The sequence below is a fragment of the Lichenostomus cassidix genome, chromosome 20 (assembly GCF_008360975.1).
Source record: "Lichenostomus cassidix isolate B80296 chromosome 20, HeHo_3.0, whole genome shotgun sequence".
Classification (NCBI taxonomy): Eukaryota; Metazoa; Chordata; class Aves; order Passeriformes; family Meliphagidae; genus Lichenostomus; species Lichenostomus cassidix.
In genome coordinates, this window is record NC_139500.1 from 681,795 (window position 1) to 707,534 (window position 25,740).

General features: G+C 51.5%; 3 protein-coding genes across 3 annotated transcripts; 2 read left to right on the forward strand and 1 right to left on the reverse strand.

The window, feature by feature from the left end:
* Nucleotides 1–1,296: 1,296 nt before the first annotated feature.
* SPATA2 (spermatogenesis associated 2) lies at nt 1,297–9,950 on the reverse strand. Its single transcript, XM_085079631.1, has 3 exons — nt 9,474–9,950; nt 6,342–6,780; nt 1,297–4,980 (listed from the first exon to the last, which is right to left on the reverse strand). Exons 2-3 carry the CDS (start codon nt 6,657–6,659, stop codon nt 3,727–3,729), a joined length of 1,572 nt encoding a protein of 523 aa, XP_084935757.1. The 5' UTR covers nt 6,660–6,780; nt 9,474–9,950; the 3' UTR covers nt 1,297–3,726.
* A 71-nt stretch (nt 9,951–10,021) lies between these two features.
* Nucleotides 10,022–15,328, forward strand: RNF114 (ring finger protein 114). The gene is made up of 6 exons (XM_085079632.1): nt 10,022–10,181; nt 10,828–10,978; nt 11,448–11,554; nt 12,074–12,188; nt 13,058–13,165; nt 13,349–15,328. Exons 1-6 carry the CDS (start codon nt 10,063–10,065, stop codon nt 13,412–13,414), a joined length of 666 nt encoding a protein of 221 aa, XP_084935758.1. The 5' UTR covers nt 10,022–10,062; the 3' UTR covers nt 13,415–15,328.
* A 3,439-nt stretch (nt 15,329–18,767) lies between these two features.
* Nucleotides 18,768–22,550, forward strand: SNAI1 (snail family transcriptional repressor 1). The gene is made up of 3 exons (XM_085079120.1): nt 18,768–18,914; nt 19,523–20,026; nt 21,227–22,550. Exons 1-3 carry the CDS (start codon nt 18,836–18,838, stop codon nt 21,406–21,408), a joined length of 765 nt encoding a protein of 254 aa, XP_084935246.1. The 5' UTR covers nt 18,768–18,835; the 3' UTR covers nt 21,409–22,550.
* Nucleotides 22,551–25,740: the final 3,190 nt, after the last annotated feature.

Here is a 25,740-nt window from a genome sequence, read left to right on the forward strand (position 1 = left end):
TACAAGAGCTGTAAGACATTTACATACTTACAATCTCAGACAAGCACAACCCCATTCTGTGATTTTCAGATGGAATCATGGAACACCCTTCACAAATAACATACAGGGACATTTGCAGCCCAACTCAGCTACTGCTGAGATAACACAGTAATGATTTAGCACAATTCACTCTGATTTCAGAGCCAAACCAGGTACATCAAGAGTCACCTCCTGCTTTTCTCCCAGTCTCTCTGATGGTGTATCAATTATCACCATGCTCAGATTACCTCCTGTTTCTAAACAAATATTGGGAAGGTAAATCTTTTGCCCTGAAAAGATTCCACAGCATAATTAGCAATGCGTACTAAATGCTTGTAAACCACAATCATCTTCCAGAAAATAACTTTAAGGAGCTGTCAGTTCAAACCATCAAATCTAAACTACTTAACAGTGTATGGAACCTTTAAGCTTCTGTTGAAAGCCAAAGACGCAGCAAACAAGCTTACAGGTCTGTAATCAGAGATGTCAGACAGCAAGACAGCTTGAAGGCTTGTTTTATATGCACCAGAAATACGTCAGCTTAATAAGCATCACAGAGTGAGGCAAGATTTCCTGCAAGAATATTTTAGTTACCTGGAGCCTGATTTTTATAATCCTTCCTGGTACTTCCAGTAACCACAACAGATCATAAAAGACTTGTAGAAAAGGCACTTCAGGCATTTCAGCATTCACCTGACATGCTTTAACACGAGGAACAAACAAAAAGGATGATCTAGTTTGGAACTTGAGAAATTATCCTGTTACAGAACTAGCAGGATGCAAAAGGAGCCAGAAGGCCTAATTCAAGTGCCAAAAAGTACCTCAGTAGTATCACACATCTTCTGGGAGATGCAGCTTCCCTCAGGAAGCTCGTTAGGCAAGTGCCATGGAGAGCCAAGCTGGGATCCATGGAGTTAGCTCCACATGGCACCCAGAACTGCTGCCACCCCACCTCAGCCTGCAGCCTGCTGCCAGAGCAGCTCCCATGCTCCATCAACACTCTGAGTCATGCTGCTAAGGCTGCAAAAGAAAGGGGATTTCAAAAGCTCTGCATTCTGCACACAGCACTCCCAGTTTCGGGAAGCAGAGGCCCAGGATGGACACTCCTGCCCAAGACCCCTGTGAGCACCAACTCATGGCATGCAAAGGCACTGGTGAACAGACAGCTACATGCACACTCCACTTTAAGAAAAGAGTTAAGCCTTTTCTTAAAGGCCTCTTTATTTTTAAATTCCTTCAAAACATAAATTAATTTAAACAAATCAGATGCAAACCACCTGCATTTTAAATTCGCATATATTTTACTGTATCAATCACAGCAACCTCATACAGTAAGATACACAAAAATAGAGCATGGTATCACTTCAATTCAACACAGGTTTGTACTACAGGATTCCATGACATATATACAGAGGACTTTTCTTTTTCAGAGCAGGAGTAGCACCTGCTCTGGTCACCGTAAAAATTACGTGGCATCACAGTTTTAGTTGTTCACTGTAGTGTGAGGAGCCATATGGAAATTGAACTGGTGAACTAGAAGATACACTGTAGAGCAGCCAAACAGGCATGACACTGCAGAAGGTGAACAAAACCCAAATAACCACCGAAATTAAAACCACTCTTAGACTGCATTTTAATAGTAAAATTATTTTAAATTCTTCACTATATACATAATGTATCTACATTTGTGTCATATTTATATATATATATATATATTTATAAAAACATACAAGATTGAAAACCTTAAAATCATTCACAAACAATATTCACCCCAACCTTCAGGGTCAGCAAGGCAGTACTTGCCCTTGACATTATACTCAGTTGCAGTCCCTTGATTCACAATTTCCCTGATTGTTAAACACACGTCATTCACTTTGTTTCTTAGTGCAATCTGGACAGTAACTTATTGTTCTCAGCCCTCTGTAAGACCCAGGTTTCATCTTATTTCCATAATGCTTCTGACACCCAGTTATGGCTAAAATTATTTTAGCTATTTTACAACATTAACCTATATAATTTTCCCCTCTACCTACCTGAAGCCCTCCCCCCACCCAAAAAAAGGTAAGACAATTGATCATTCATGCATGGTTCTGTCACACAGGGAGTGATGGACATTGAAGTTGAGAAGCCTAGACTCTAACAGTGATTAAAAACCCCAAAGTCAATCATTTCAGTGCAAAGTGGACTACATAGTTTACATCTCAGCTAGAGTTCTTTACAGATATTTTAAACACATTTAATTCTGCACATCAGATTAGGTTGCCTGATACTTTGTGCTAACTAGCTATAGTTGGAATAAAGGAGTTAGGATCCTTAGGGGTTTTCTTTTAAGAAAAAAACTAAAGTCTATTCATAACCAGGTGGTGTTTGGGGGTCAAACTGTACAGAGCCCAACACAAGTGAGTCCTGGTTCTCAGCCAGGGTTCCCAAGTGCTACAGCAAGAGACAAGGGTTATTATCTGATTCACATCCATAACTGATGGGTTCACTTGAACAGGAGTCACAACGAGCTCTGACTTTTAACCAGGCCAGTGCTTTACTTGCTGGACTACACTACAGACTTGGCAGTGAATTTGGAAGCAAGCAGAACATTGATACTTACAATTTCCATAAGCACAAAGAAAAAGCGTGCACTGAGAGCAAAATCCTGCAGTTCTTAGACAAGACACCACTCAGACAAGTGGCAGCCTTATCAGAGGGAAAAAAATGATTAAAAACCAAGAATTGATCAGAGCCAAGAACATCATTCTGCCACAGTGGCTATAATAAGCTATGAAATACAGTACAAGAAAAAACAAAAGATCACCTGAACAAATAACCCAGAGAGACTTCATAGTTATAATGATTCTACCACTTGTAAGAACTCAACATATTAAATATTTATTAAAAATAAACTGTTTCCAAATCACCTATTTACAGTACAAAGAACAGTACTTAAAACATGTGCAACAGAAAGAAAATGGATACTCATCTGAAAGGACAACACTCCAGGCATCATCTGAGTGACACAGATAGAGGATCACCTCTTTAGATACCATACAGTGAAACCCACAAGGATGATATTGGCAACACCGGAAAATAAAGCACATATTGTCCAGACTCAGGTTATAGAAACTCGAGATAAACAACTGGGAGAGAAGGGGAGAAGGAAGAAACAAAGACAAAAGGAAGAGATGTTGTGGTGCTTGCATTTTGGAGATCAAGAAATGCAGACACACATCAAAAAATAGTCCTTGTTGGCAAAACAAGCCATTCACATATTTCCTGCACATTTTGAAGTCATACTTTATCAAAAACTGGCAGTGGTTTCATCGCTCATGGAAAACGAGAATCTTAATTCTCTGACTTTATTTTCAAACCCTGCCTGGTTTTATTTGGGCAAGATGTGATATAATAGGAAGGAGTGATGTCACGTTTTAAAAATACAACAGCTGCCAAGTTTTAAGGAAAAATGTGCTCTTCTCCCCCATTTAAGTTGAAAAGCAATGATCATTTAGGAGTTACCTAAATTATAGCAGCATGAAATCTAATGGATCTGCAGCATCTGTGAAGCCACGAAAATCAAGAACTGGCACCTGATCACTGAACCATGGTTCCAAATATTTGGACATGTGATTTTGGTAAGAGGTCAGTGTGGAGTCAGAACATTAGTTAGGATAGCCCTTTCCTCTCCCCCTTTCCTTCCCTTCCCAAACAGACCCATCCAGTCTATCTATAGACCACGTGGGACAGCTGGGATGATTTATAGTTTAACTGGTTGTTAGGCAGGAACCTGTGGAGGTCGCTCTTCCTACAGCACGGGTCATAGTAGTAAGCGTTGAGGCAAGTGTCACACGAGACCTTGGAGCAGAAGGTGCAAGTGTTGGCAGCTCCTGAGCGGTTGCAGAAGCCGCAGCGCGAGGTGCCCGAAGGCTTGGATTTGGAACTGTACTGAGCAGCTCTGTCTTGACTCTGAGTCTGTGATGTGTACTGGGATTTCTCCCTTAGAGCCGATGCAGGAGACAAGCCATCGCTTGGGAGTGCTTTGATGGAGTAGGAGCTCTGCTTCACTGCTGGGTATTCCTGCCTCGAGCTGAACAGACTGTCACACTTCTGGCAAACAGAAGTGCCGCAAGATATGCCACAATTTTGGCACTTGGAGGAAGCTGTCTCTTTGGCTAGGTGGGTGCGTTTGTGGTAAACAGGGTTGGCATCACTTTTTAACAGCCATACATCAGGCTTAATAGCGTCTTGTCTTTTAAAATTTAACATACTTCTAGAATCGGGTTCAGTATATAAATCTAAGTCCTCTTGAGCAGAAAAATAAGAGCTGTAAGGGACATTTGTTCTTAGCATGCCATTGTGATGAGATGAAGTTGGCAAGTATTCATCTGAACACCCGTGTGGGGAGCTGGACATGGTCAGCAGAGAGGGCGACGGACGGATAATCTCATCTTTAATGTCATCTTCTGCATCGACCAAAATCGGCTCCTTCCTGAGACTCAGCGAGCTCATCAGAGGGGGTTTCTTACTTTCCCAATAACTATCGTATGCATCCACTGACTTGGAAGGCTTGCTCACCTTTGGCTTGAAGTAATCTTTGGAGGCGCGTTCGCTGGCCGATTTCTGCAGCACCATGCGTGCCATGGATGTGTTCAGCGTCTCCTTGCACTCCAGGCGCCTCTTCATGGCCTCGGAGCAGCCTCTGACATCCTCGCTGCTGTTCTTGCGCTCATTGATGACATCGATCTCAGAGTAACCCTTATCCTTCACTTGCAAGTGAATCTCCAGAAGCTGCTCACATTCCACTTTGGCCAAAAAGAGCTCAAATGAAATCATCTTCACTTGAATGGCATCGACCTGCTCCTTGAGCTTAAACATTGTTCCCAGTTCTTGGACGTAGCCCATGTAGTTCAGAATCTGCCTTACATCATCTTCGGTTAGAGCAGACTTCACATAATAAACAAAGGGTCCAGTGTAGGTCTAAGGGGGATGGGGGGGAATAAAAGGAAAACTAGGTTACAAATTCAGTGGTGGACTAGATGTTCAGATAATTCGGTGACAGAGACCATATAATTAAATAGAATAATAACGACTCTGAACGCATGCAACTGCCTTAGCAAGATGAGCTCGATTTCTGCATCCCTCCTGCTCAGCAGATGGAAATTCCACATGAGGCAAATTCAAAGTAGGAGAGTTTTCATTCAATTTAAAACCCTGATTAGCATAATGTCTTCCCTGGTGTTTTAAATCATTCTGCTCTGCACTGACATTAACTTTGATGCATACCGAACATGTCTGTATTTACAGAAAGTCCACCATGAAAGGCAAAAAGGCCAGGATTTTGGGAACTGCCCCACCCAGGAACAAGCTGGAGCTAACAGCAACTCACAATTACTGCAGGAGTGACAAACTCCAATTCAGCTTAAAATATACTTGAGGTGCACACTTTTTTGTGTATTGTTACTATACACTTTCAAATGTCAGTTTTACTTAATATTAATTCAAAAATTTCCACTGAAAGAGCCCCAAAAGCAAAGACATTAGTTTCTGCAAGCTGAAATACCCTCAGCATCTGAGGGACATGCTTAGCCCAGTTCAGCCTGTTCTTAGTACAGGCAGGATCAATCTGCCCATCACAGGTAAGACAAAACAGAAAACTCAACAGCAGAGAACTCTCAAGGTGACTTCCAGAACCCAAGCCCAGCAGTGAGTTCCCACTTTCGCCTCTGAGAATCTGCCTTAGGTAGACACATTTGAAAGCATCTTAAAATCAAAACTTCATGCACTGAGAACTGACAAGCAGATCAAAGATATTCTGAAAACAATTCTTTTGCAGAAGTTCCTTCACCATTATCATACAACCTGTGGGAACCCCAGCAAAGCATCTACTCGAACACATGCACTGGGTTTAACACTTGTGTCCAGTAACAGCTGTGGCCAGACAAATCAAACCCTGAGTGAGCTTAAAGCCAGCTTGACCACTCACCATAGTGAAAGCCTCCCCAAGTAGAAATAAGAGTGCAGCAGGGGAGGCTGAACAACAACCTTAAATAAGCTCTTCTCCTGCTTTATACAGTTTCTAATTGCAGATAGTGCTTGGACTTCTGCTCCCAGGATACTCTCACCTGCACAAACTTCATTTATTTTGCATAGAAACTTTCCTATGGCTTCTGCTTACCAACTGTGTATAAAGAAATATGTGTACATATATATACACACACAGGTATCATGCTATAAATGGAAGGAAAAAAAAAAGAAGCTTTTAAAGGAAATGCATTAAATGTGCTCACAGAAAGAAAATTAATCACATTCTCATTATGGCTACATGAAAAATGTCTTACCTTAATGTTTTTGAACTCCTTTTTCCAGGGGTACAGAAAGAGATTAATTCCAACTGTCTCCAGCATGTTGAATGCATTATGGAGACAATGTAAACTTGAGGATTTCACAGATCTCAGTGAGTTTTCAGCCATCTCGTAAAACTTTATCAACCGGAATCGATAAAAGGGATCAATTTTGGGAAGGCAAAGTAAGGCTGCTGCTGCCACTCGCAAGTACTCATCGTTAATGGGACGCTGCTTGTTTTCAGAGGCATTCAGTTTGCATTCGTGGAACTGTACATACTTCCTAAATAAATCGTCTTTATATTTTGTATCCATTGAAATCAGTTTTTCCCTCGTGCTGCGGGCAGCTACCTCATCTCTTTCATGGTTATTTGGCAGGAGGCTGGGTATGTGGCATTAGCAATCTTCAGCAATGGCAACTATCCTGGAATAAAAGCTGAAAACACAGACAAGTCACTCCAGGTGCAGACATCCCAGATGTCCCCAGCACCTCCCTCCCTGCCTCGGGGAGACCCAGCTGACAGAGCAGCAGCTCCCTCACAGCCTCTCCAGGGCCCTGAAAAAGCACAGGAGCACAGAAATGCCACTGTCCAGCTTCCCACCCTCACTCCCCATCTGTTTCCCAGGTCCCTGCCCAAGTCAGCACCACGAGCTGACACTGAACAAGACTCTGACACCTTGGTACAACAGAGCTGAGCAGGCTCCAGCCCTCACGGAGGCTTCCCTGGCTTTGGGTCCCAGGGAGAAGTAACTCATTGCAAAAAAACTGCAGGGAGAAAGATGAGTTTTTGAGAGTCTCTTCTCTGTATTTTATTTTGCCCTTTTAGTTTGCCTAACTTACAAAACCATTATTTTAAACAGTCACTGGGGGGTTTTTTGCCTTTTTTTTTTCACCTCTGCACAGCGATACGAAGATTTTTAAAAATCCCACAAAAGTTTCATTTTGCTCATGTGAAAGTATCTGCTTTTTCCTCACCCTCTTGTGGCACAGGACTGTCCCTAGGCTGAGCAGGTATATTGACTTTGCCTTTTGATTTCTAACATTTTCTAGGCTTTTGGCAGCCCCTGACATTCTTCCTGCTGGTACCCCCAGTGCAGCCCTGTGCTGGGGCAGCTCTGCAGCCACCTCCAGAGGACCCAACTCCCAACTGCTGCAAACCACAGCCCAAATTCCAGCTGAAAGCTGGCAGACACAAACATGACTGTGATCTTTTCAGCAAAAAACCTACACATGCCACCTTCAGATGCTTTATGGGAACTGAGCAAAACCATTTCTGTGATTCCATCATGTGTCCTTTTGTTTGCAGGGATAGTTGTTTTTATGGATATACTGATCAACATTCTCACTGCACTAAGCTCACTCACTGAGCTGAAATAGCTGGTGACAAAAGAATCTCCCAAATGCTGCTTTACTAGAACGAAGGTAATTAACAGACCAACAGACTCCATCTGGAATGCCTGAGGAACTTGTGATCAAAAAGCAGACCACAGGCTTTGTTTCTTACATAAAAAGACAAACCAGATCTTGACCCAAGAGAAGAGAAGGTGGGAGAAATCAGTGCACTGTTTCAGATATACTTAGTCTCAAACAGCACTTCAGAAAAGGCATTTCACCCAGTATTAACTGCATGAACACTGATCAACACTCCTGTTAAAGGAAAATCACTGCTAAGAGCAAGATCAGCTGAATGAAATGAACCAAAACACAAAATACCAACAACCAAGAGGCCAGGGAAACAAACAAGCAACAAAATCAACAGCCTGGCAGTTAACATTCCTTGATGAAAGGCTGTGCTCAGTGCCAACCCCGTGTGGCAAAGTTAAGTAGCAGTTCAGCTTCTGCTTCAAGGCACACGCACTCCTGTCAAGAGACAGGCTGTGAATCACAGGAAATGTGGAGTGCTAAATTAACATCTGAGCATAAGGCCAGGAGCAGTCCCTTCCCTCTCCACGTTCCTCCGCAAGTTGTGCAGGATGAAGGCTGTGGACGAAGACAGCAGAGTCTGTTCCTTGGCAAGAAGAGCTGCACACGAGAACTGCAGAGAGAGATCTTTGTCTGGCACGTCAGCAAAACACCCCCAGGACACGGAGTGATCCTGTGCTGACAAGGAGCTGGATTAGGAATCACAGCTCTACTATCCCCACTGCCAATACCCACCAAAAAAGCGCTTGGTTACACGTGAGTCACGTCAGGGTCAGGAAGCCCCCAGATGAAAACAGAGCCCTTCATCGAGGCCTTGCAGACTGCGGCTCCCAGAGCCTCTGCCAGCCCCGACTGTGCCCCGTGCTTTGCCCTGAGCCAGAGCTCACCCAGCCCGACGAGCCGCGGCCGAGCAGAGGCTGTGAGCCCTGCCAGGGCTGCTCGGCGCACGGAGCTCCAGGCAGCACAGCCCAGCCCCGGCAGCCCACCCAGCAGCAACATCCATGGTTACAGGCTCCAGAGAGCCTCACGATGCAAGCAGGCACGGATAAATATAGGTTTAAGCAACACCCTGACTGACAGAACGCATAAAGCAACAAGGCCGCTTTGCTGCAAGGTACTGACTCAAAACCTCAACATCTCCTGGAAATGCTACAATAATAAGTCCTAATCAGAGTCCAGTGTCTGCTGTTGAGACAAGAGAATGTTTTTACCCATCTCCAGGGTCAAAACCTCACCCGACGGGACCAACTGCTCTGACCACGCCGGACCACTGGGTTGTAGGGAAACCTGGAGAGCAGCAGCGGAGAAACAGGAGGCAAATACACCTTCCTACAGCACACCCCCTCCCACCGCGCCCAAGGGGCCAGAGCCGCCAGGCTGGCACCAACGCCTGGGAACGCTTCCGGACACAGCGCCGGTCAGCGGCACGGAGCAGCGCCGGGCAGCCGGTCCGCAGACAGCCGGTCCGCAGACAGCCGGTCCGCGGGCAGCCGGTCCGCAGACAGCCGGTCCGCGGGCAGCCGGGGACACTTGTTGCGGAGCCGGGGCGAGGAGCCTCGGGACACCGCCTGGGCCTCCGCGGCGGCACCGGCCCCGGGAGCTCCCGCCGCCCCCGGCCGCTCCAGCGCCCTCGCTGCGATGCGGTCACGCCGGCCGCCCACCCGCCCGGGCTGAGCCCCCGCCCCGCGGCCTGTCCCGTCCCTCACCGCTCCGCTCCGCCGCCGGGACCCGCCGCCGCTGCACCGGAAGCGCCCGGTGCCCGGGATGCCGCTGGCGTTCCCGACGCGCCGCCCCGGCGGAGCCGCGGAGGCCCGGCCGGTGCCGCGCACGGAGCGCACCGCCCTCACGGCTCGGGCAGGGCCGCGGCGGCGGCAGCGGCGGCCCGGAAGTGAACGGCGGGGCGGGAGCGCTTCCGTCGCGTGACGTCATCGGGGCGGGGCGCGAGGGGCGGGGCGCTCCCGCAGGGCCGCGCGCCGGGGGCTGCCGGGAACGAAGCGGCCGCGAAACGGCCGCGGGCTGCGACACGATCGGCCGTTAGGCCATCGCCGTGCCCGGAGCGGCGCTAGCACCGCGCCCGGCTCCGCAGCGGAGCGCTCCGAGCTCGGCCCCGCCCGCCGGCAGCCGCCCGGGATCTCGGCCCCGCCCGCCCAGCGCGTCCCGCCCGCAGCGCTGGCCACGCCCACACCGCTCGGCCACGCCCACACCGCTCGACCACGCCCACAGCGCGCTCCGCGCGGGGCGGGGCGGGGCGGGGCCGCGCGTGCGCAGTGCCGCCCCCTGGCGGCGCGGCGGAAGATGGCGGCGGGCGGCTCGTCGCGGCCCGCGGAGCGGCGGCAGGACCCGCTGTCCCGCCTGACGTGCCCCGTGTGCCTGGAGGTGTTCGAGAGCCCGGTGCGCGTCCCCTGCGGACACGTGTGAGCGCCCGCCGCGGCCCGGGGCGGGGAGGGCCGGGCTGGCACGGCGGGGCTGCGGGGCCTCGGGAGGAGCGCGGCTCGGGGGGCTGAGGGCAGAGGCTCCGCACGGCGCTCGGCAGAGCGCAGGGTGACCGGGAGCGTCCTTGAAAGGGAGGAGAGGGAGAGGGAGAGGGGAGGAAAGGAGAGGGAGAGGGGAGTAAAGCGGGAGGGAAAGAAAGCCAGTGTTCTTCCACTTTCGCTTCCCGTTCCTCCTGAAGAATGCGGGCATGGAGTGACAGGACAAGGGAGAATGGCTTCACACTGTCAGAGAGCAGGTTTGGGTTGGATGTTGGGATGAGATTTGTCCCTGTGAGGGTGGGCAGGCCCTGGCGCAGGGTGCCCCGAGAAGCTGCGGCTGCCCTGGATCCCTGGCAGTGTCCAAGGCCTGGTGGGATGGGACTTGGAGCGTTCTGGGGCAGTGGAAGGTGTCCCTGCCATGGCCTCCATCTCCTCCCTTCGTGCCCAGGTGCCAGCAGCTCCCCCTTTACCCTTCTTTATCGCGTCTCGAGGTTCTGTTACCTCTTGAGGCAGAGGCCGTGCAAGGACAGTGGGCGTTGCTGGTGCCCAAAGGGCTGTCTCACCATTTCCTCTTTTTCTCCCACCACAGCTTCTGTACGCCATGCCTGCAGGAATGCCTGAAGCCCAAAAAGCCAGTCTGTGGGGTGTGCCGCAGCACCCTGACGCCTGGGAGCAAAGCTCTGGACTTGGAAAAGCAAATTGAAACAACAGAAACCACTTGCAATGGCTGCAATAAAAAAGTATGAAAGTGTTTGGAAATTAAGTACATGAGATGTGTCTGCATAGGGGAAAATAAACTGCTTCCTCCTCAGCTTTCTGCAGAATCAGGTCAAAATGTTTGTTCTGATATGTGCTAAAGATGTTTTATGTAGGCAGCACCCAGATATTGACATTCTTTCCACAGCTTTTTGTTGTTAGCTCTTCAGGAAATTAATTTCAAACAAAAGATGCTGTTTTTAAAGTTTCAGGCAAACAATGCTGCTGTGAGCTGGGGTGTATGGAAACACAGCACAGACAGCAGAGTTACAGGTTAACTAACCTGGAATCTCAGAAGTTTTCCGCCTGGCCAGCTGAAGTATTTGGATTTTCTGCTTTAAGACTTCTGCAGAAAGCTGCTCTGGTTTACATGTTTGCTGCTTCTGCTTAGAAGAGTAGCAGGAAGTGCAGGTGGTTTGAGCTCACCTTGCTGTGCTGCTGTTGCCCACACAGATGTACCTCTCCAAGATGCGCAGCCACGCAGCCTCCTGCTCCAAGTACCAGAACTACATCATGGAAGGTGTGAAAGCTGTTACTAAAGAGCCCCTCCACAACACCAGGTAACACCTCTGCTCTGAAATGCTGGGCTTTTCTGTCACAAGAAAGAATTTTGGAGTAAAAGCAGACTTGACCTCCGTGCTCATTTAATTTCTACACAGTTAAAAACTGAGCCTTAACCCTGCAGCTGACTGTCCAGGCAAACTGCTGCTTCTGCTTAGTCCATGCACAAGGCATCTCTGAGATCAGGGGATTCTATAGATGTAGCTGCTTTTTAAAATGCCTTTCTGTCTCCTGATTTTACTCACCCACAGTGAAGGGAAGTGAGAATTGGTGGCAATGCACTTGTGTGTGTGGCTGGTGGGTGGTACCCTGGCATTTAAAAAAAGTGATAAATGGCACTTAGAACATTTGTAGAAGAACTGTAATTCAGTCTAAATATGGACAACATTGAATTCCTTAAGATACTGTTAGGAATTTACAAACTGGTTGTTAAAATTAGCTTGCCTTAATTACATAAATTAGATTACTGCTTTGAATAATCTGTATTTGTAAATAACCTCTTTTTCTCCTCTAACCAGGAACTTCCCAAATCGCTTCACCTTCCCTTGTCCATATTGCAGCGAGAAAAACTTTGATCAAGAAGGGCTGGTGGAACACTGCAAAGCTTTGCACAGCATGGATGCAAAACAAGTGGTAACAAAAAATCTTGGTGCAAGAATTGCAATGAAGTCTGGTCTTAAAGCCCTTTGAAACAATTAGTTAGAGACTTACTCTTGAATTAAGTAGATGTAATTACTGCTGTTCAGTCAGTGTGGCTGTGCTGGTCATGCCTCTAAGCCTACTGTGGTTCTGATGTCACCTTTCAGTGGGTTTCTGGTCTCTACTCCCACTGCAGCTGGGCCACATCCTCATTTCATTCTTGAAAAATGGCATGCATTCAGAGTTAATTAGGCAAAGAAAATTAATAAAATATAATTTTAAAAAATGTCATTTAATTTTCTCCCTATTTTCCCCCTTGTTTTCAGCAAGAAGACACTGTAAACTGCCCTGTCGGGAAAAATGCTTGCAAAAAGTAGTATATCATTCCAATAATCTATCTGTGATACTTCCTCTCATGTAAGAGGAATTGCTAAACATGGAACTGAATTTGAAACTTTCATTATTTTCTGGGAAGTTTTTTGGAATTCCAGATTATTCAGAAAAAAATGTTCCTTTTATGTCTTGGAGACGAGTGATCTTTACAAAGGAGACCAAGGAAAGTTTCCTGCTACTGAGAAATAAAGGCTGAAATCTTGTAAAGCAAGGGATTTTAGTGAGTTCTGATTTTCAGAGCATGGGAGAAGAGTAAGCCATTCCATTTCAGGGATCTAAGACATGAACTAAAATTATTCAGGTTTATCTGAGGCTTTTGTATTAAATGTCCCAGCAAGTTACTGACCATCACTTTGCATACAGAATACTGACAGCACAAATGACCTTCAGTCTCCCAGGCTATCCCCTCCTGCTGTCAGCATTAAAACACTGAACCACTGGGGCCTAAATGGCTTTTTTTTCTCTTGAAGGTTTGCCCAATTTGTGCCTCAATGCCGTGGGGAGACCCAAATTACAGGAGTGCTAACTTCATGGAGCACCTGCAGAGACGACATCGCTTTTCCTACGACACTTTTGTGGTATGTTTGCTCCCCTTGGAATGCAGTCTGGGTGCTCTGTGGGCAGTGCTGTGAAATCCCAGCCTGCAGGTGTGTCCCAGGACAGTCCAGAGGGTCACAGGGAAATGCAGCTCTTGCTGCTGTCACTTGCATTAACCAGTGTGGCTGTTGCCCTGAAAGAGTTTCTGTGCCCTTTGTTCCTAGGATTATGATGCTGATGAAGATGACATGATGGCGCAGGTTTTGATGCGATCCTTGCGGGATAAATGATCCAGCCACAAGAGTTACTGTAAACCCAAGCTTCCACGAGGGGGAAATGCCCAGCATCCTTGCACTTCTCCCTGCACATCCCAAGATTAACTCAGGCTTACAGAAGTACAGAAGACTTTAATCCTATCTCAGTTTTAAATCCTGGTTTGATATTTCCGTACCACTCAGTCTTTTGGTATCATGGTCTCTGACATTCAGCCCTGTCAGCCCCATTTTTCTACTTGCTTAGACTCAGTTTTCATTGTAGATCAGCACATGGGAACCAAGTCTTTTTCCTTTCTCTAGGCCTATTGGTTTATTTGGCAGTTGTGTTTATTTGACTGTCTAAAATCAAAAACATTCCAAGTGGAATGGCCTGAACTAGTTAATAAATATCTCTTCCCAATCTCATCTACATATCTCAAGTGATTGTATGTGAGGTGTACTCGTAGCTCTGTTCCCCTTTAGTGAGACTTCAGGTGCTAACTGTAACTGTCAGACCAGCTCTCATTTAAGTGACCTCTGATACCTGTGATTCCATAATGTTTCCCAGTGTTTCAGTCCTTACAGGCAGCCTCCCAACTACATGGAAAACGTATCTTCAGTAGGAGTGTTCAAACTGCAAACTTTCCTAGGAAATCTTTACACTGTGTAAAAACTAGTTCAAAATACTTCAGTTCTATGCATGATGATTACTTTCCTCCACAGTCTTACTATAATTTCTAGCCTGGAAAATGATCTTTAGTGTTGGTTAGTTAAAACGTATAATTTTTTAACTATCTTAGCAAATATTAATCAAAATTGCTGGCTTTATGATTAAATTGGTGGGTTTGAAACTGGTTTCCTAGTAATTTTAAGCCTTATGCTGATAGGGGAATTCAGAAGGTTCTTTCAATACCTCTGCCTTCTATTTAAACTAAAATTTTCATATATGTTCCTGGGTTTTCCATCTCTCAAGGCAAGCTGGCGGCAAAACTTACGAGTAATTCATAGCACTGGCATAGCAGTTCCTTTCTACATCACAGATTTTATCAGGTATTTTCAATTCCTGTCCTTCATTTAAATGTTCCTAAAGTAGCTGAAGGTGTGCTTGGATTGTTTGCCATCTGGCAGTGTGTGTGTAGAGTCAGGTGTAGCTTTCAAGGAAAAGTAAAATGTAACCCTGAAAGCAGGACAATACCAGCCCTCGGTAAATTGATACCCTGTGTTCAAGCCTACACTTTTACCACAGACTTTACTTAATTTTAATTTGATGTTTTCATTAAGTTCACAGACAAGCTACTGAGATCTAAGGGTTTAAGGCACCTGACCAGAACCTGTAAATCATGGTAGTGGTTGAAATGTCCAGTGTAAGTGCTGTAATTGGAGCAGTGAGTCTGCACCATCCCAGAATTGAGTACTAATTAATTGATTTGAGCAGTAACCTTCTCCCATCGTGCTCTGCAGACTGCAGCATAGCCTTACCCTGAAGATAATGAAACACACGCCAGCTAAAACCTTGTGATGACACTTTGTGTTCAGCCAGACCCCAAACACCTCTCAGCTGACCTTGGGGCTGGTGTGTTTTTCCCTGTGATAGGAGCTGTTACACACTCACCCCTGGGAAGCCCAGTGCTGTGGGGGTGGGAGATGTGCAATCTCCTGGTTCTGTGGGGAAAGTGCTGTGTTTGGGGATGGTTATTTTGATGCTTGACCTGCAAAGACGTGGCAGTGTGTTGGGGATTGGATGGGGATCTCTGGGATATGGCTACAGTGCGGTTTGATGATGTCCATTGCCAGGAATCCAGATTTCCTGCTTCTGTTCTAAGTGCACTTCCATGGAATTCTGATAAAATGTTTAAGGAGCAATTAGAAGCTTCTGAGCAGTTACTTCGTCATGTTTTTGACTTTTGAAGACAAGTTACAAATAAAGGCCATTTAATTTATAAAATCCTACCTTTGTGTCCTCTCTTGTCATTTCCTGCTCACGGTCCACGTGCTTCCCTTGAGCACCCAGAGTGTTTGTACTCACTGGGCTACAGCTGACTGAGACTCCCCGGTTGATTTAAAGCCACTCTGATGAGAGGCACTGTGTACAGCCACCGCTCATCTCCTTGGGGTGGTGAAAAAAAGCCTTTTTTTAATAGAACAAGGCAGTCTGGGCTTCTAAACGCCGTGAGTATCCCTGGGAGGAGTGAAGTGCTCTGCCAGAGCTGCTCTCGCCTCGTCAGCAGCTGATCGTGCAGCCGCATTGAGGGGATAATGCAATCGGGCCAGCCCGGACCTGTGAAATTCCCCATGTCTGGCACAAGGAGTCAGCCTTAGGAGGACAATTAGCACAGAGAGACACGCTGGGAGGAGACGGGCTTGCAGTTGAGCTGTTTCATTAAATGAGTTTGTCTCCAGACAACGACTGGTCTGAATAGGTCTGTTAAAGTGTTGTCAGCATTAATTGCCTAATGCACGGGCGTTGCTTCATCTGGAATCACAGCGGTAAATCCCCATGGCCTCTTTAGGCTGGGGAATGAGATCTTGCCAAAGCATCAATGGCATATTCTGGGTCCTCATGTCACCTGATTGACAAGACAACAGCAAATTTTCTTCAAGGCCTTTGTCCAGCTGTACTGGACAGTCACTGGTGAGCCTAACTCAAGAAGGATTAACCAGCCAAGGCTTTGTTGAGTCATGGAAAGGCAAATGAGGCATGTACTTGCAGTCCTAAAGCTTTTCTTTGGTTTAAATATACTAAAAATTACAGTGGAGGATTTGCTTGGTTTGGGGGTATGTTTTTGTTTGTTTTTCTGACATAGAACTTTGTGTCATGGTTCCATTGGTCTATGCTTCATAAAAAAACCCTAATTTTTAATGGACAGATTATTCTCTGGGTGATACAAATGAGGACTGTAGAAACCACTAAGAAAACTTGCTTTTCCTTCCTTGCTCCTGCCCCAAAACTCCAGAAAATACTCAGCACTTAGTGAAAAAGAAGTGTTATTGCTACAGGCTGAGACCTCTCTTCTAGTTCTCACATTTATTCTGTCTTTACCAGCACTCAGATGCTGCGGTTTAAAAAAATATAATTCCGTGGAGCTTCTGGGAGCTGCTTGAGTGTCCCGTGCAGAGAGTGAGGGTCCCTGGCACAGCCCGGGCGCAGAGCATGAGCCCCCAGCGCTGCGGTGGCTGCTCGGTGTGCGCTGACGGCAGAGGGAGGTCTTGCATCTTGGAGAGATCGGGGCTCCCTGCTCCCTGCGCACTGCCCTGCCTCAGCCCCCTCCACCGGGCTCAGGGGGCTGCCGTGGGGTCCAGGGAGCTTCTCCAGCTCTGCAGTGAGGGTTCACAGCCCACCCCACGGCCAGAGCTTCTGGCCACAGCCTCCCTTGGCAGGAGAAGCTCTGCCCTGCAGCAATTCAAGGTGCTTCATGGAGCCAAGGAAGTAGAAAAAATAATTTTCAGCTGTTGCTCTGGAGGTGGTTGAAGTGTACTTGTGAGTCAGTCCTTGGGCCAGTCCTTGTGGGTCTGGGACTGGAGCTGTGCCACAGCCGGTGGCAGTTCTGCTCTGACCACCTTGGAGCTCAGCTGATGCCCGCTCTGATGGTGAGGGTGGGACGGTTGAGAAATTCACTGCCACTTCCAGCCCACGAACCACTGCAGAGCTTCCCTGCGTCCTGCTCTCTGACCCGTAGCGTCGTGGCTTACAGGCACAGGCAGGTCGGAACAGATATGATTATTACCATTTCAGAAAGAACACAGGAGTTGGCTTTTATTCTTGAAAGAAAACCACCTCGCTGTGTTCCTGGTGCGAGTGTCCCCAGTGTAACCACATCCGCGGCAGGTGGAGGAGCCCGGGGGGCGCCGGCGAGGGGCTGGGGGAGGCACCTGCACAGCCCCGGGCTGCTGCCCCCACCCCGCGGGGAGCTGCACCGCTGGACCCCCAAGAGAAGCGGGACGACCTAGCCTTTGTGATTTGTATCCCCCAAGGCCTTCGGGGGTACATTTCCCCCTGAACTTCAGGCTGGTCCAGGGATGAGTTTTGCAGATAAACACCCCCTGAAAGCCACGGGCAATTCCGCAGCAAAGGAGGGATGATCCGGCACCAGAGCACATGGCTGCAGGGGAAGAGTTTGCAAATGCGTCTGGTCTGGGCAGGATGCGCGTGGCTGGCAGAACAGGCTTTCCAAGATGTTCCTGCCCTGAGGAAAGGCTGACAGTGAGCTCAGCCCCTGAGCTGCAGCCGTGCCAGTGGAAAGCTTTGCTCGCACTTCTGCATTTCATGTCGTTGTGGCTAAACAGAAACATGTGGTCAGCAGGGGCTGGTGCAGCGCTGTGCGATGTGTGACGGCTGAGTCACGAGTGGCGCAGCACATGGCCCTTTTCCGAGTGGCAGGGCCGGGGGAGGCATTCCCAGCAGGACCTGTTCCTCCTCCGGCAGCCGCCCGCCGCCAGCAGCTGTCTCTGCCCGGAGCTGAGCAAGCTCCTGCAGCAGGTGGCTGGAGCAGTGCCCTGAGCCCTTCCAGCGGGGAAACCCCCACGTGAGCTAGAGCGACGGCATGAGCTGGAAGCTCAGGCTGGAGGGCTGGAACATCTCCGCTCACCGCTGCCCCACATGTGCACCTTCCATGACACATGTGCCCCCGGGAGCGGGAAGCCAAAGGGAGCGTGTGCCTCAGCGGGGCTGCTTGACCCACCCTGCCCGTGGAAAGGAGTCAGGGGAAGGCAGGAGGGAAGAGGAGAGAGGGGAGCTTGCTGGGGGAAGGCTTCGCTGCCCAAAACCTTCCTAGCAGAAGGGAAAAGCGAGTCTGAGCAGGTGCTCCTGACCCCTGGCAGCGGGAGGGAGTCCCCGCGGGCTGTGCCGGATCCTTCCCGCTGCTCCAAAAATCACTGCTTCTTCCCAGAGGATTATTATCCTGTGGCGAAGCGCTCTCCCCCGCAGGGCTGTGTCCCAGCGGGGCACGGCGGAGGCTTGTCCCACCCTGCAGCGCAGTGCCCAGCCTCAGGGCAGGGGAAAGAGGCAGCGGGGAGGTCCGGGGATCACCCCCTGCACAGCCCCTTCCACCAGCCCTCTGCGGCCGGTCTGCCCGGGTCGGGCACGGTCCTGGGTCAGTCCAGGGTTCCGCCCCGCTCCGGAGCACCGGCTGGACCCGCGGAGAGCACGGCACCGGGAAACGCTCCGGAGAGCGGCACGGGCAGCAGCATCAGCAGTTCGTACTCCGGCACCGGGCGGGCAGCGCGGGAGAGACCCCCAGGCTCCATCCGCACGGCTCGGCTCGGCTCGGCCCCCGGCGGCGGGGCCAACACCTGCCCGTGCCCGCCCCCCCCGCCCGGCCCATTGGCTGCAGCCCCCGGGGGCGGCCCTGCACCGCCCTCCCGGCCCGCACCGCCCGCCCCCGGCCCCGGCCCCGCGCACATATCAGCGGGCGCGGCAGCACCGCGGCCCCGTGGCGGCGACGGCACCGGGGCTGCAAGATGCCGCGCTCCTTCCTGGTGAAGAAGCACTTCTCGGCCAGCAAGAAGCCCAACTACAGCGAGCTGGAGAGTCAGGCCGGTGCGTGGACAGGACGGGCCGTGCACGTGTGGCGCTCTGCGGGGTGGGGAGAGGGGCGCCGGTGCGAGATCTTCCTAGGGTTCCACGCAGGAGCGGGCTGGGACTGAGCGAATTTTCGCAGGGTTGCGGAGTTGTCTTTTCGTTTATTTGCCTTGGGTGTTTTTGGTTTTGGGGTTTTTTTTGTTTGTTGTTTTTTGTTTGGTTGTTTTTTTTTAATTTTGTGCGTCTCGTGTGAGATTGGGTACGCTATCCCCTGTGTCCCGGAATGCTGAGCCGCTCCCTGGCACCCTGGGGTGGGTGGTGGCACCAGGGGCTTGCCCATGGGGTGCGTGGGGAGCTCCCCATGCCGGCAGTGGGCGGGAGCGTGGGGTTCCCTTCACCCCATCCCTCGCGGCCGGACGGGCAAGGGCGCGGCGTCTGTGCGGGGTGGTCGGTCTGTCCCCTTCGCCCGGGGCGGGCTGCCACTCTGGGGTCCCTTTGCCTCTGCGACTCGGGTGCGGCGCGGGGCGCCCAAGGGATGGCCTGGGGTCCCACCGGGGGAGGGTCGGGTCCCATCGCCCCCGTTCCGAGGAGCCGCGGGCCCCGCTGACCGCCGTCGCTTCCCGCAGTGCTGGCCGCGCCGCTGCTGTACGAGACGTGCCCGCTGCCCGTCATCCCCCCGCCCGAGGTGCTCGGCCCCGGCGCCTACTACCCGCCGCTGGTGTGGGACGCGGGGCTGCTGTCCAGCCTGTTCCCTGGCGGTCCGGGCAGCGAGGCTGCGGGCGGCGCGGCTCCCGCCCTGGACCTGACGGCGCTCTCCAGCGAGGAGGATGAAGGCAAGAGCTCGGGGCCCCCCAGCCCGGCCTCGGCCCCCGCCACCGCCGAGCGCTTCCGCTGTGCCCAGTGCGCCAAGGCGTACTCCACCTTCGCCGGGCTCTCCAAGCACAAGCAATTGCACTGCGACGCCCAGGCCAGGAAATCCTTCAGCTGCAAGTACTGTGAGAAGGAGTACGTGAGCCTGGGGGCTCTCAAGATGCACATCCGGAGCCACACGCTGCCCTGCGTCTGCAAGATGTGCGGGAAGGCCTTCTCCCGGCCCTGGCTGCTGCAGGGCCACATCCGGACACACACTGGTAATGTTCCCTCTTGTCCCTCTCCCTCCCTCCCTTATCACCTCCCGCTTCCCTGCTCCACTGCCCCCAGCGAATCGGCGGGCCGGCTGTTATCTGGGGCGATAAGGGCTTCCCAGACCCCCTTGGCACATCTCTCTACAATGTCCTTTAAATATCCTCTTGGCTGGAATGGAGAGCAGGGTCAAGGCCCAGCCTGTAAATCTGTGCTGCTGCTGTGAGTGCAGAGCCAGCCTGCCAGCGACAGCACATGCATCACCAAATTGTCATCAAGTGAGATGCTGAGACTGCTGGAGCCCTCTGTCCTGTGCACTGCCATCCCCAAAGCATCCATCCCTGCCCTCACCGAGGGCTCCCAGCCAGGGCAGAGCCTCAGCCGCAGCTGCCCACCGACCCACCACCCCCAAGGCGGCCATGAGCCCGGCTCCGCCCGGGATGTGCCCCAGCACGGCTCGGCTCGGCCTGTGGGCAGGTGCTGGAGGCACCTGTTGGCTCTGCTCCGGGTGCGCAGCTGCAGCCCACCCTGCTGCTACGGCCGCCCCGACAAAGCATCTCCCGAGCATCCTTTGTGGGGCTGTGGGACGATGTAATTGTGACTTGGCACTGATTTCACACCCTCTTAACGTACTAAAGATGATGGCTGAAGGAAGCCGGGTAGACTTAATTGTGCTTTCCAAATTGAGCATACACATTTGTTTCCTCCAAAAGAGTCTTTCTGGGAGGAATTCGCCCTGGCCAGGCTTTTCAATGCGAGCTGGGCAGGAGAAGGGGGAGCGCGGGGCTCGGCAGAGGAAATAGCTCCACTCACCCTGGGCTGGCGCCTCGCAGCCGCTGCCTGCTATGATATAATTAACATACAGCGCTCGGCTTTCCTGCCTTGCTGGGAGCTCCTCGCTTGGCTCTGCGCAGGAGACGAGGATCATGTCTTCGTTTGTAATGTGCAACTGCCGTGCTGCTTGCCGATGTTTCTAGCATTAATTTTCCGTGCCTCAGGAGAGGTTTTTCTGGGAGCAGACAATTCCCGAGCTGGCAGTTCTCCCCCAAGCAATGCTGTACGTACCCGGCTTTCCCTCCGAACAATAACAGCCAGCACTTCTTTTCACTGTGCTCTGCACAAACTTTGGCTAATGAATGGTTCCTTCTTTGATATTCCCCATGTGTTGATGCACTGGTTAATTGGGAACGTTTCTCTTTGTCCCATAGGTGAAAAGCCCTTTTCCTGTACACACTGCAACCGGGCCTTTGCTGACCGCTCTAATCTCCGCGCCCACCTGCAGACCCATTCAGATGTAAAGAAGTACCAATGCAAAACCTGCTCCCGGACTTTCTCCCGCATGTCGCTGCTCCACAAGCATGAGGAGACGGGCTGCTCTGGCTCTCGCTGAGGACTCCACTCCCGTGGCCTCTCACACCACAAATACCTATATTATAACTAGTTTCTGTAGGAGTTAGTTTCCTCCGTTGCCGTTGCAGTGTGCACCGGGCTGGACGCTGCTACTCTGGCCCTTGAGACCCTCACACTCCTCACTTGGTGCTGCCAGTGCAATTCAAGAGCCTGACCATAGAATATGCTGAGCTGGGAGAGACCCATCAGCATCATCGAGTCCAGTTCCTGACCCTTTGCAGGAGACCCCGAGAACCCCTCCGTGTGCCTGAGAGCATTGTCCAAACACTTCTCGAACTCAGCCAGGCTCGGTGCTGTGACCACTTCTCCATGCTGGCATCTGGGGGTGCAGGACTGGACTCAGTGCTGACTGTGTGAAGCTCGGGGGCACAGTCCTGCCCCACCCCTCAGCAGGTGCCCCCCTCGCCAGAGGCACTCAGCACCTTGCAGGGCTGGACCTGCACCCTTGGCCCCGTGTGGCTATCGAACACTGCGACCATGTAGCTTGGGGGGTTGGGGCTTTTGTGTTGAATTTGGTTGTTTTGTTTTGTCTTTTGACACCGTAACCACTTGGTAACTTTTAAGAACCGATATTTTTTTAATGAAGGACAAAATGCTCTCCCCCACACCCTGAGTGTATATACCCCGCCTGTAGAAGGTGTAACTATGCAATAATACAGTATCCCAGTAGTTGTGAAGCAGCTGCTTCTCCCCAGCACAATGACAATTTGCAATGCCTGCGAGATTAACAGTGTCCATGAAAGGCAGGGGTAGCCATTTCAAACCCCAGCCCTGTTTACAGAGCAGCTATGCACTCAAGCACCTGTTAATATGACTCTTAACAACTGCTTTTCAAGAGAACTGTGACTAATAGCAGGCACTTGTCAGCTGATACAATGGTGGCCTGTCCCAAGGCTGTCCATCGACAGGTGTGTGCCAAAAGCCCTATTTATGGGTATTGACAGGTGCCTCCTGAATGCATCTTTCTTTGGACATTGTTTTCATGGAATCATTACAAAGAGGATGTTTACATTTCAAAGGTACACTGGTATTTATATTTTTGTGCCACAATTTTGTACTGATGAAACTTTTTATATAATTATATACAGTTTATTGATATTCAATAAAATGGTTAATTTATAATAGGGTTTTGTGGGTGCTTGGGTGAATATGCAGCTGTGAGGGGGAGAGCGCTGTGCAGACCAGCGTGCTGGGTTTAGCTCTCCTCCCACCTGCTGCTCCTGGCCTCTGGCTGCAGGTGACTGGAAAGTGGCATTTGCAGGAGGGAATCTGGAGCAGTTGCCTCTCGGGAGAGGAGAAGTCAGGCTGAGTCAGTTCCTGCCAGAGGGCTGGGGCAGCTGTGCAGTGCTGGGGGTGCGGCAGATCTCCCAGGCTCTGTGGGAAAGCACAAGACCTTGCCTTGTCCCTCCCAGGCTCCCCGGGTGGCTGCTGCCATCCCCACGGAGCTGCTGGAGCACGCGTGGCTTGCCCGTGTCCCCGAGCGCTCCCTGGGGAGCAGGACCGTGCCGCAGCACAGGGCGCTGTCCCTCTGGGGTGGCAGAGCTGCCTCTGGCTCTCGGCAGCGTCCCGAGCCTCCCCAGGACACCTCCAGCAGCAGGGTGGGTGACACGATGTGGGTGGTGTGGCAGCAGAGCCGACACGTGCTGTTGTCACCGCAGAGTTCAGCGTGCATGGCTGTCCCTCACCTGGGGCACCGAGGGCACCTGCTGTGCCCTACCCCCAGTACTTGCCTCTGGGATTTCCATCATGAAACTCCCGATGCCCCGAACCACCTGCTTTGCCCCTTCCCGCCCTCCTCCAAATTTGGGGCGCTTCAGAGGCTGCAACCAGGCTTGCTGCCTGCTTCCCCCAGGGACTGGGATTTTGTCCTTCTCTCTCCGTATTTCCTCAGTGCCATCTCCCGGCCGTTGCTTTCAACCAGGGAACAAAAGGGCATCACTCGCCCTTCCAGCTCTCGTTCCCCTCCAGCCCGCGGCCGTCCGGCTCCCTGCGCCTCTCCCAGGGGCTGTTCAGAGCAGGAAGATGTGTGTGGCTGTAAAAGTCAGCAGAGCTGCTGCTCGGCCCTTCTTTAATTAAGAGCTCACCCGGTATAAACTGACTTTCCCAGCCGAGTTGGACTCATTACTCGATTATTAAGCAGGGCAGGAAGTTTTGGGTTTGCTCTTGTGTGTGCTTTTCTTCCTTTTCCCAACAGGAAGCGGGGGAGGGGCACTAATTACTTTCAGCTTTCCATCCATAAAATCCTGGAGCCGCAAAAGCAGCTAAATAGTTAAAAAAAGAAAAAATAAAAAAGGCGGGGAAAAGGGACGCGTTTTGAGAAGGGACCACCTGCAGGAGCTGGAAAGGAGGGTGGAGGAGTGGGTGCGCTGGGAGCAGCAGCCCCAGCCGGGGTTGGCTTTGCAGCTCCGAAAGCAGCATCAGCTCTGCACCGGCTGTGCCTTGCCGCGCCCACGTGTGCCGGGGCTGTCCCCTGTCCCCTCATGGGGACCCTGACCCTTTCCCGTGCCATTCAGGCTCTTGCTCCATCCCCGCACTGCACCCACCGGGGATCCCTGCCAGCTCCCTCTCAATGGGCTTCAGCTAGTATTGGTCAGGCCGGCGGTGAGAGCTGTGAGAAACCTCCTCCTTAGCGAGCTTTGCTGCTCTCAGTTGTGTTCCAGGCTTTGTCCAGCGCCTGGCTGGGACGCCAGGCTTTTAGAGGGAAGGTATCAACCGGGTGGAGAGCAGCCTAGGCTCGGCTGACAAATCCCGCTGGCATTCAAACACAAATGCAGCCTTAAAACACTGGAAAAAAGAAATGCTGCCTGTTCTGAATCACAAAAGCACAGCCCACTGGCACTCGGGTTGCTGCTGCATCTTCTTCTTGCCCTGCCCAACACCCTGTGCCCTGGGGACACGGCTGCTCAGATGATGTCCCGCCCCTTGGGGCAGTGCCCCAGACCGCCCCAGGTGTCGCCCAGGTCTGGGTCAGCTGCTGTCCCATCGCAGAGTGATAAATGTGCTCCAGATCTCTCCTTTTCTGACCAGCTGCTCAATTTCTTACTGCAGAAGTATTTACTTTTTTCTGCCTGAGGGATGCTGGGATGAGCAGAGGGCTGAGGACCATGGCCAGGACACCCTTGGGTGCAGCTCAAGCCGGCTGCAGACAAGCCCTCTGGGCTTTCTCTGACCTTGCAGACGTTCGGGGCTCTGTGATGGAGAAATGCACCCCGGAGCTGGGCCTGAGGATGAGTCGCAATTGCTTTTTCAAGTCATTTTCTGGAGGAAACCCGCAGAGCAGCAGCCCTGGCAGCAGCGCCGCGGTGCCCTGCCCTCGGTCCCCTGTGCTCACCCAGCGCTGCTCAGCGAAGCCTGAGGTCCTTGGCAAAGCCTCAGCAGCTTCCCCCCCTCTCAGCTTTAGTGCCCCAGGAGCCAAACTCCCCGGAAAGCCGCAGCCCCGCGGGCTCAGCCAGGTAGCCAGGCTGCGCTTTGGGGTGGGAGCGGGGCGGGGGGAGCTGGCGATGAGCGGAGGAGCCATTTGGTGACCACCTTGTGTGACCATCTGTAACAGATTACGGTGTCAGCGCTCGTAAAAGCCGCGATTCAATCAGGCTCCCGGCAGGTAGCGGAGCCCCGCTGGCCGCTCCGGGGTGCGGGCGGTGCCGGCGCGGGGCTGCCGCGCTCCCCGGGCGGTGCCACAGCCTCGGCGTCGAGCGTTTGAACTCCGCTGTTTAATTTCCACCGAACTCCACGGGACCTTTAAACGAGCACGTACGTCCCCTCAGCTCCTGGAGCCCTTTCAAAGGCTCCAGGGAAACCACAAAGTGCCTTTTCTTCCCAGAGAGGACTAGTGTTATCCCCCCTCTCTGACCCGATGTAGAATTAAGGGTGTTGGGAAAGCCACCCCGCCGCGGGAGCCCCCTGGGGCAGACCCGTGTGGAGATTTCGGGTTAAAAAGGGCTTGAAGGCTTCCGTGCCACCATTTGAACTCATCGTGTCCTGTCTGTGTAAGCATCTGGAGCATCCCAGAGGGGATGAGAAGGGAAGCAGAAAGATTACAGCCACCTTTGCAAAGGCTAAGCTTCATGTCCTCAGTCATTTGGGGGCTGCAGTTCCCAAAATTGCTTTTTACCCCTTTCAGTTCCTCATCTCTCTGAAGGACAGGCAGGAGGCACACCTGGCCCTTGTGCTGTGAGGGTGAAGAGGAGCTCTGGGGCTCCCCAGAATGCCTCCTCCTACCTCCAGGGCAGTAGAAAGGAAAAGAATTTCCACTTTCTTCTCCTGTCATTGCAAACCTATTTGATAGAAACTTTCTTCTTGTGACTCTGTGATC

Excerpts from the sequence above, each read along its gene's own strand:
- SPATA2 (XM_085079631.1), bottom strand. The coding sequence starts at position 6,659 with ATGGATACAAAATATAAAGACGATTTATTTAGGAAGTATGTACAGTTC. Across the intron at positions 4,981-6,341 it reads AGGAGTTCAAAAACATTAAG|ACCTACACTGGACCCTTTGT; the intron begins GTAAGACATTTT and ends CATCCCCCTTAG.
- RNF114 (XM_085079632.1), top strand. The coding sequence starts at position 10,063 with ATGGCGGCGGGCGGCTCGTCGCGGCCCGCGGAGCGGCGGCAGGACCCG. Across the intron at positions 10,182-10,827 it reads CGCGTCCCCTGCGGACACGT|CTTCTGTACGCCATGCCTGC; the intron begins GTGAGCGCCCGC and ends CTCCCACCACAG. Across the intron at positions 12,189-13,057 it reads GCATGGATGCAAAACAAGTG|GTTTGCCCAATTTGTGCCTC; the intron begins GTAACAAAAAAT and ends TTTCTCTTGAAG.
- SNAI1 (XM_085079120.1), top strand. The coding sequence starts at position 18,836 with ATGCCGCGCTCCTTCCTGGTGAAGAAGCACTTCTCGGCCAGCAAGAAG. Across the intron at positions 18,915-19,522 it reads CGAGCTGGAGAGTCAGGCCG|TGCTGGCCGCGCCGCTGCTG; the intron begins GTGCGTGGACAG and ends CGCTTCCCGCAG. Across the intron at positions 20,027-21,226 it reads CCACATCCGGACACACACTG|GTGAAAAGCCCTTTTCCTGT; the intron begins GTAATGTTCCCT and ends TTTGTCCCATAG.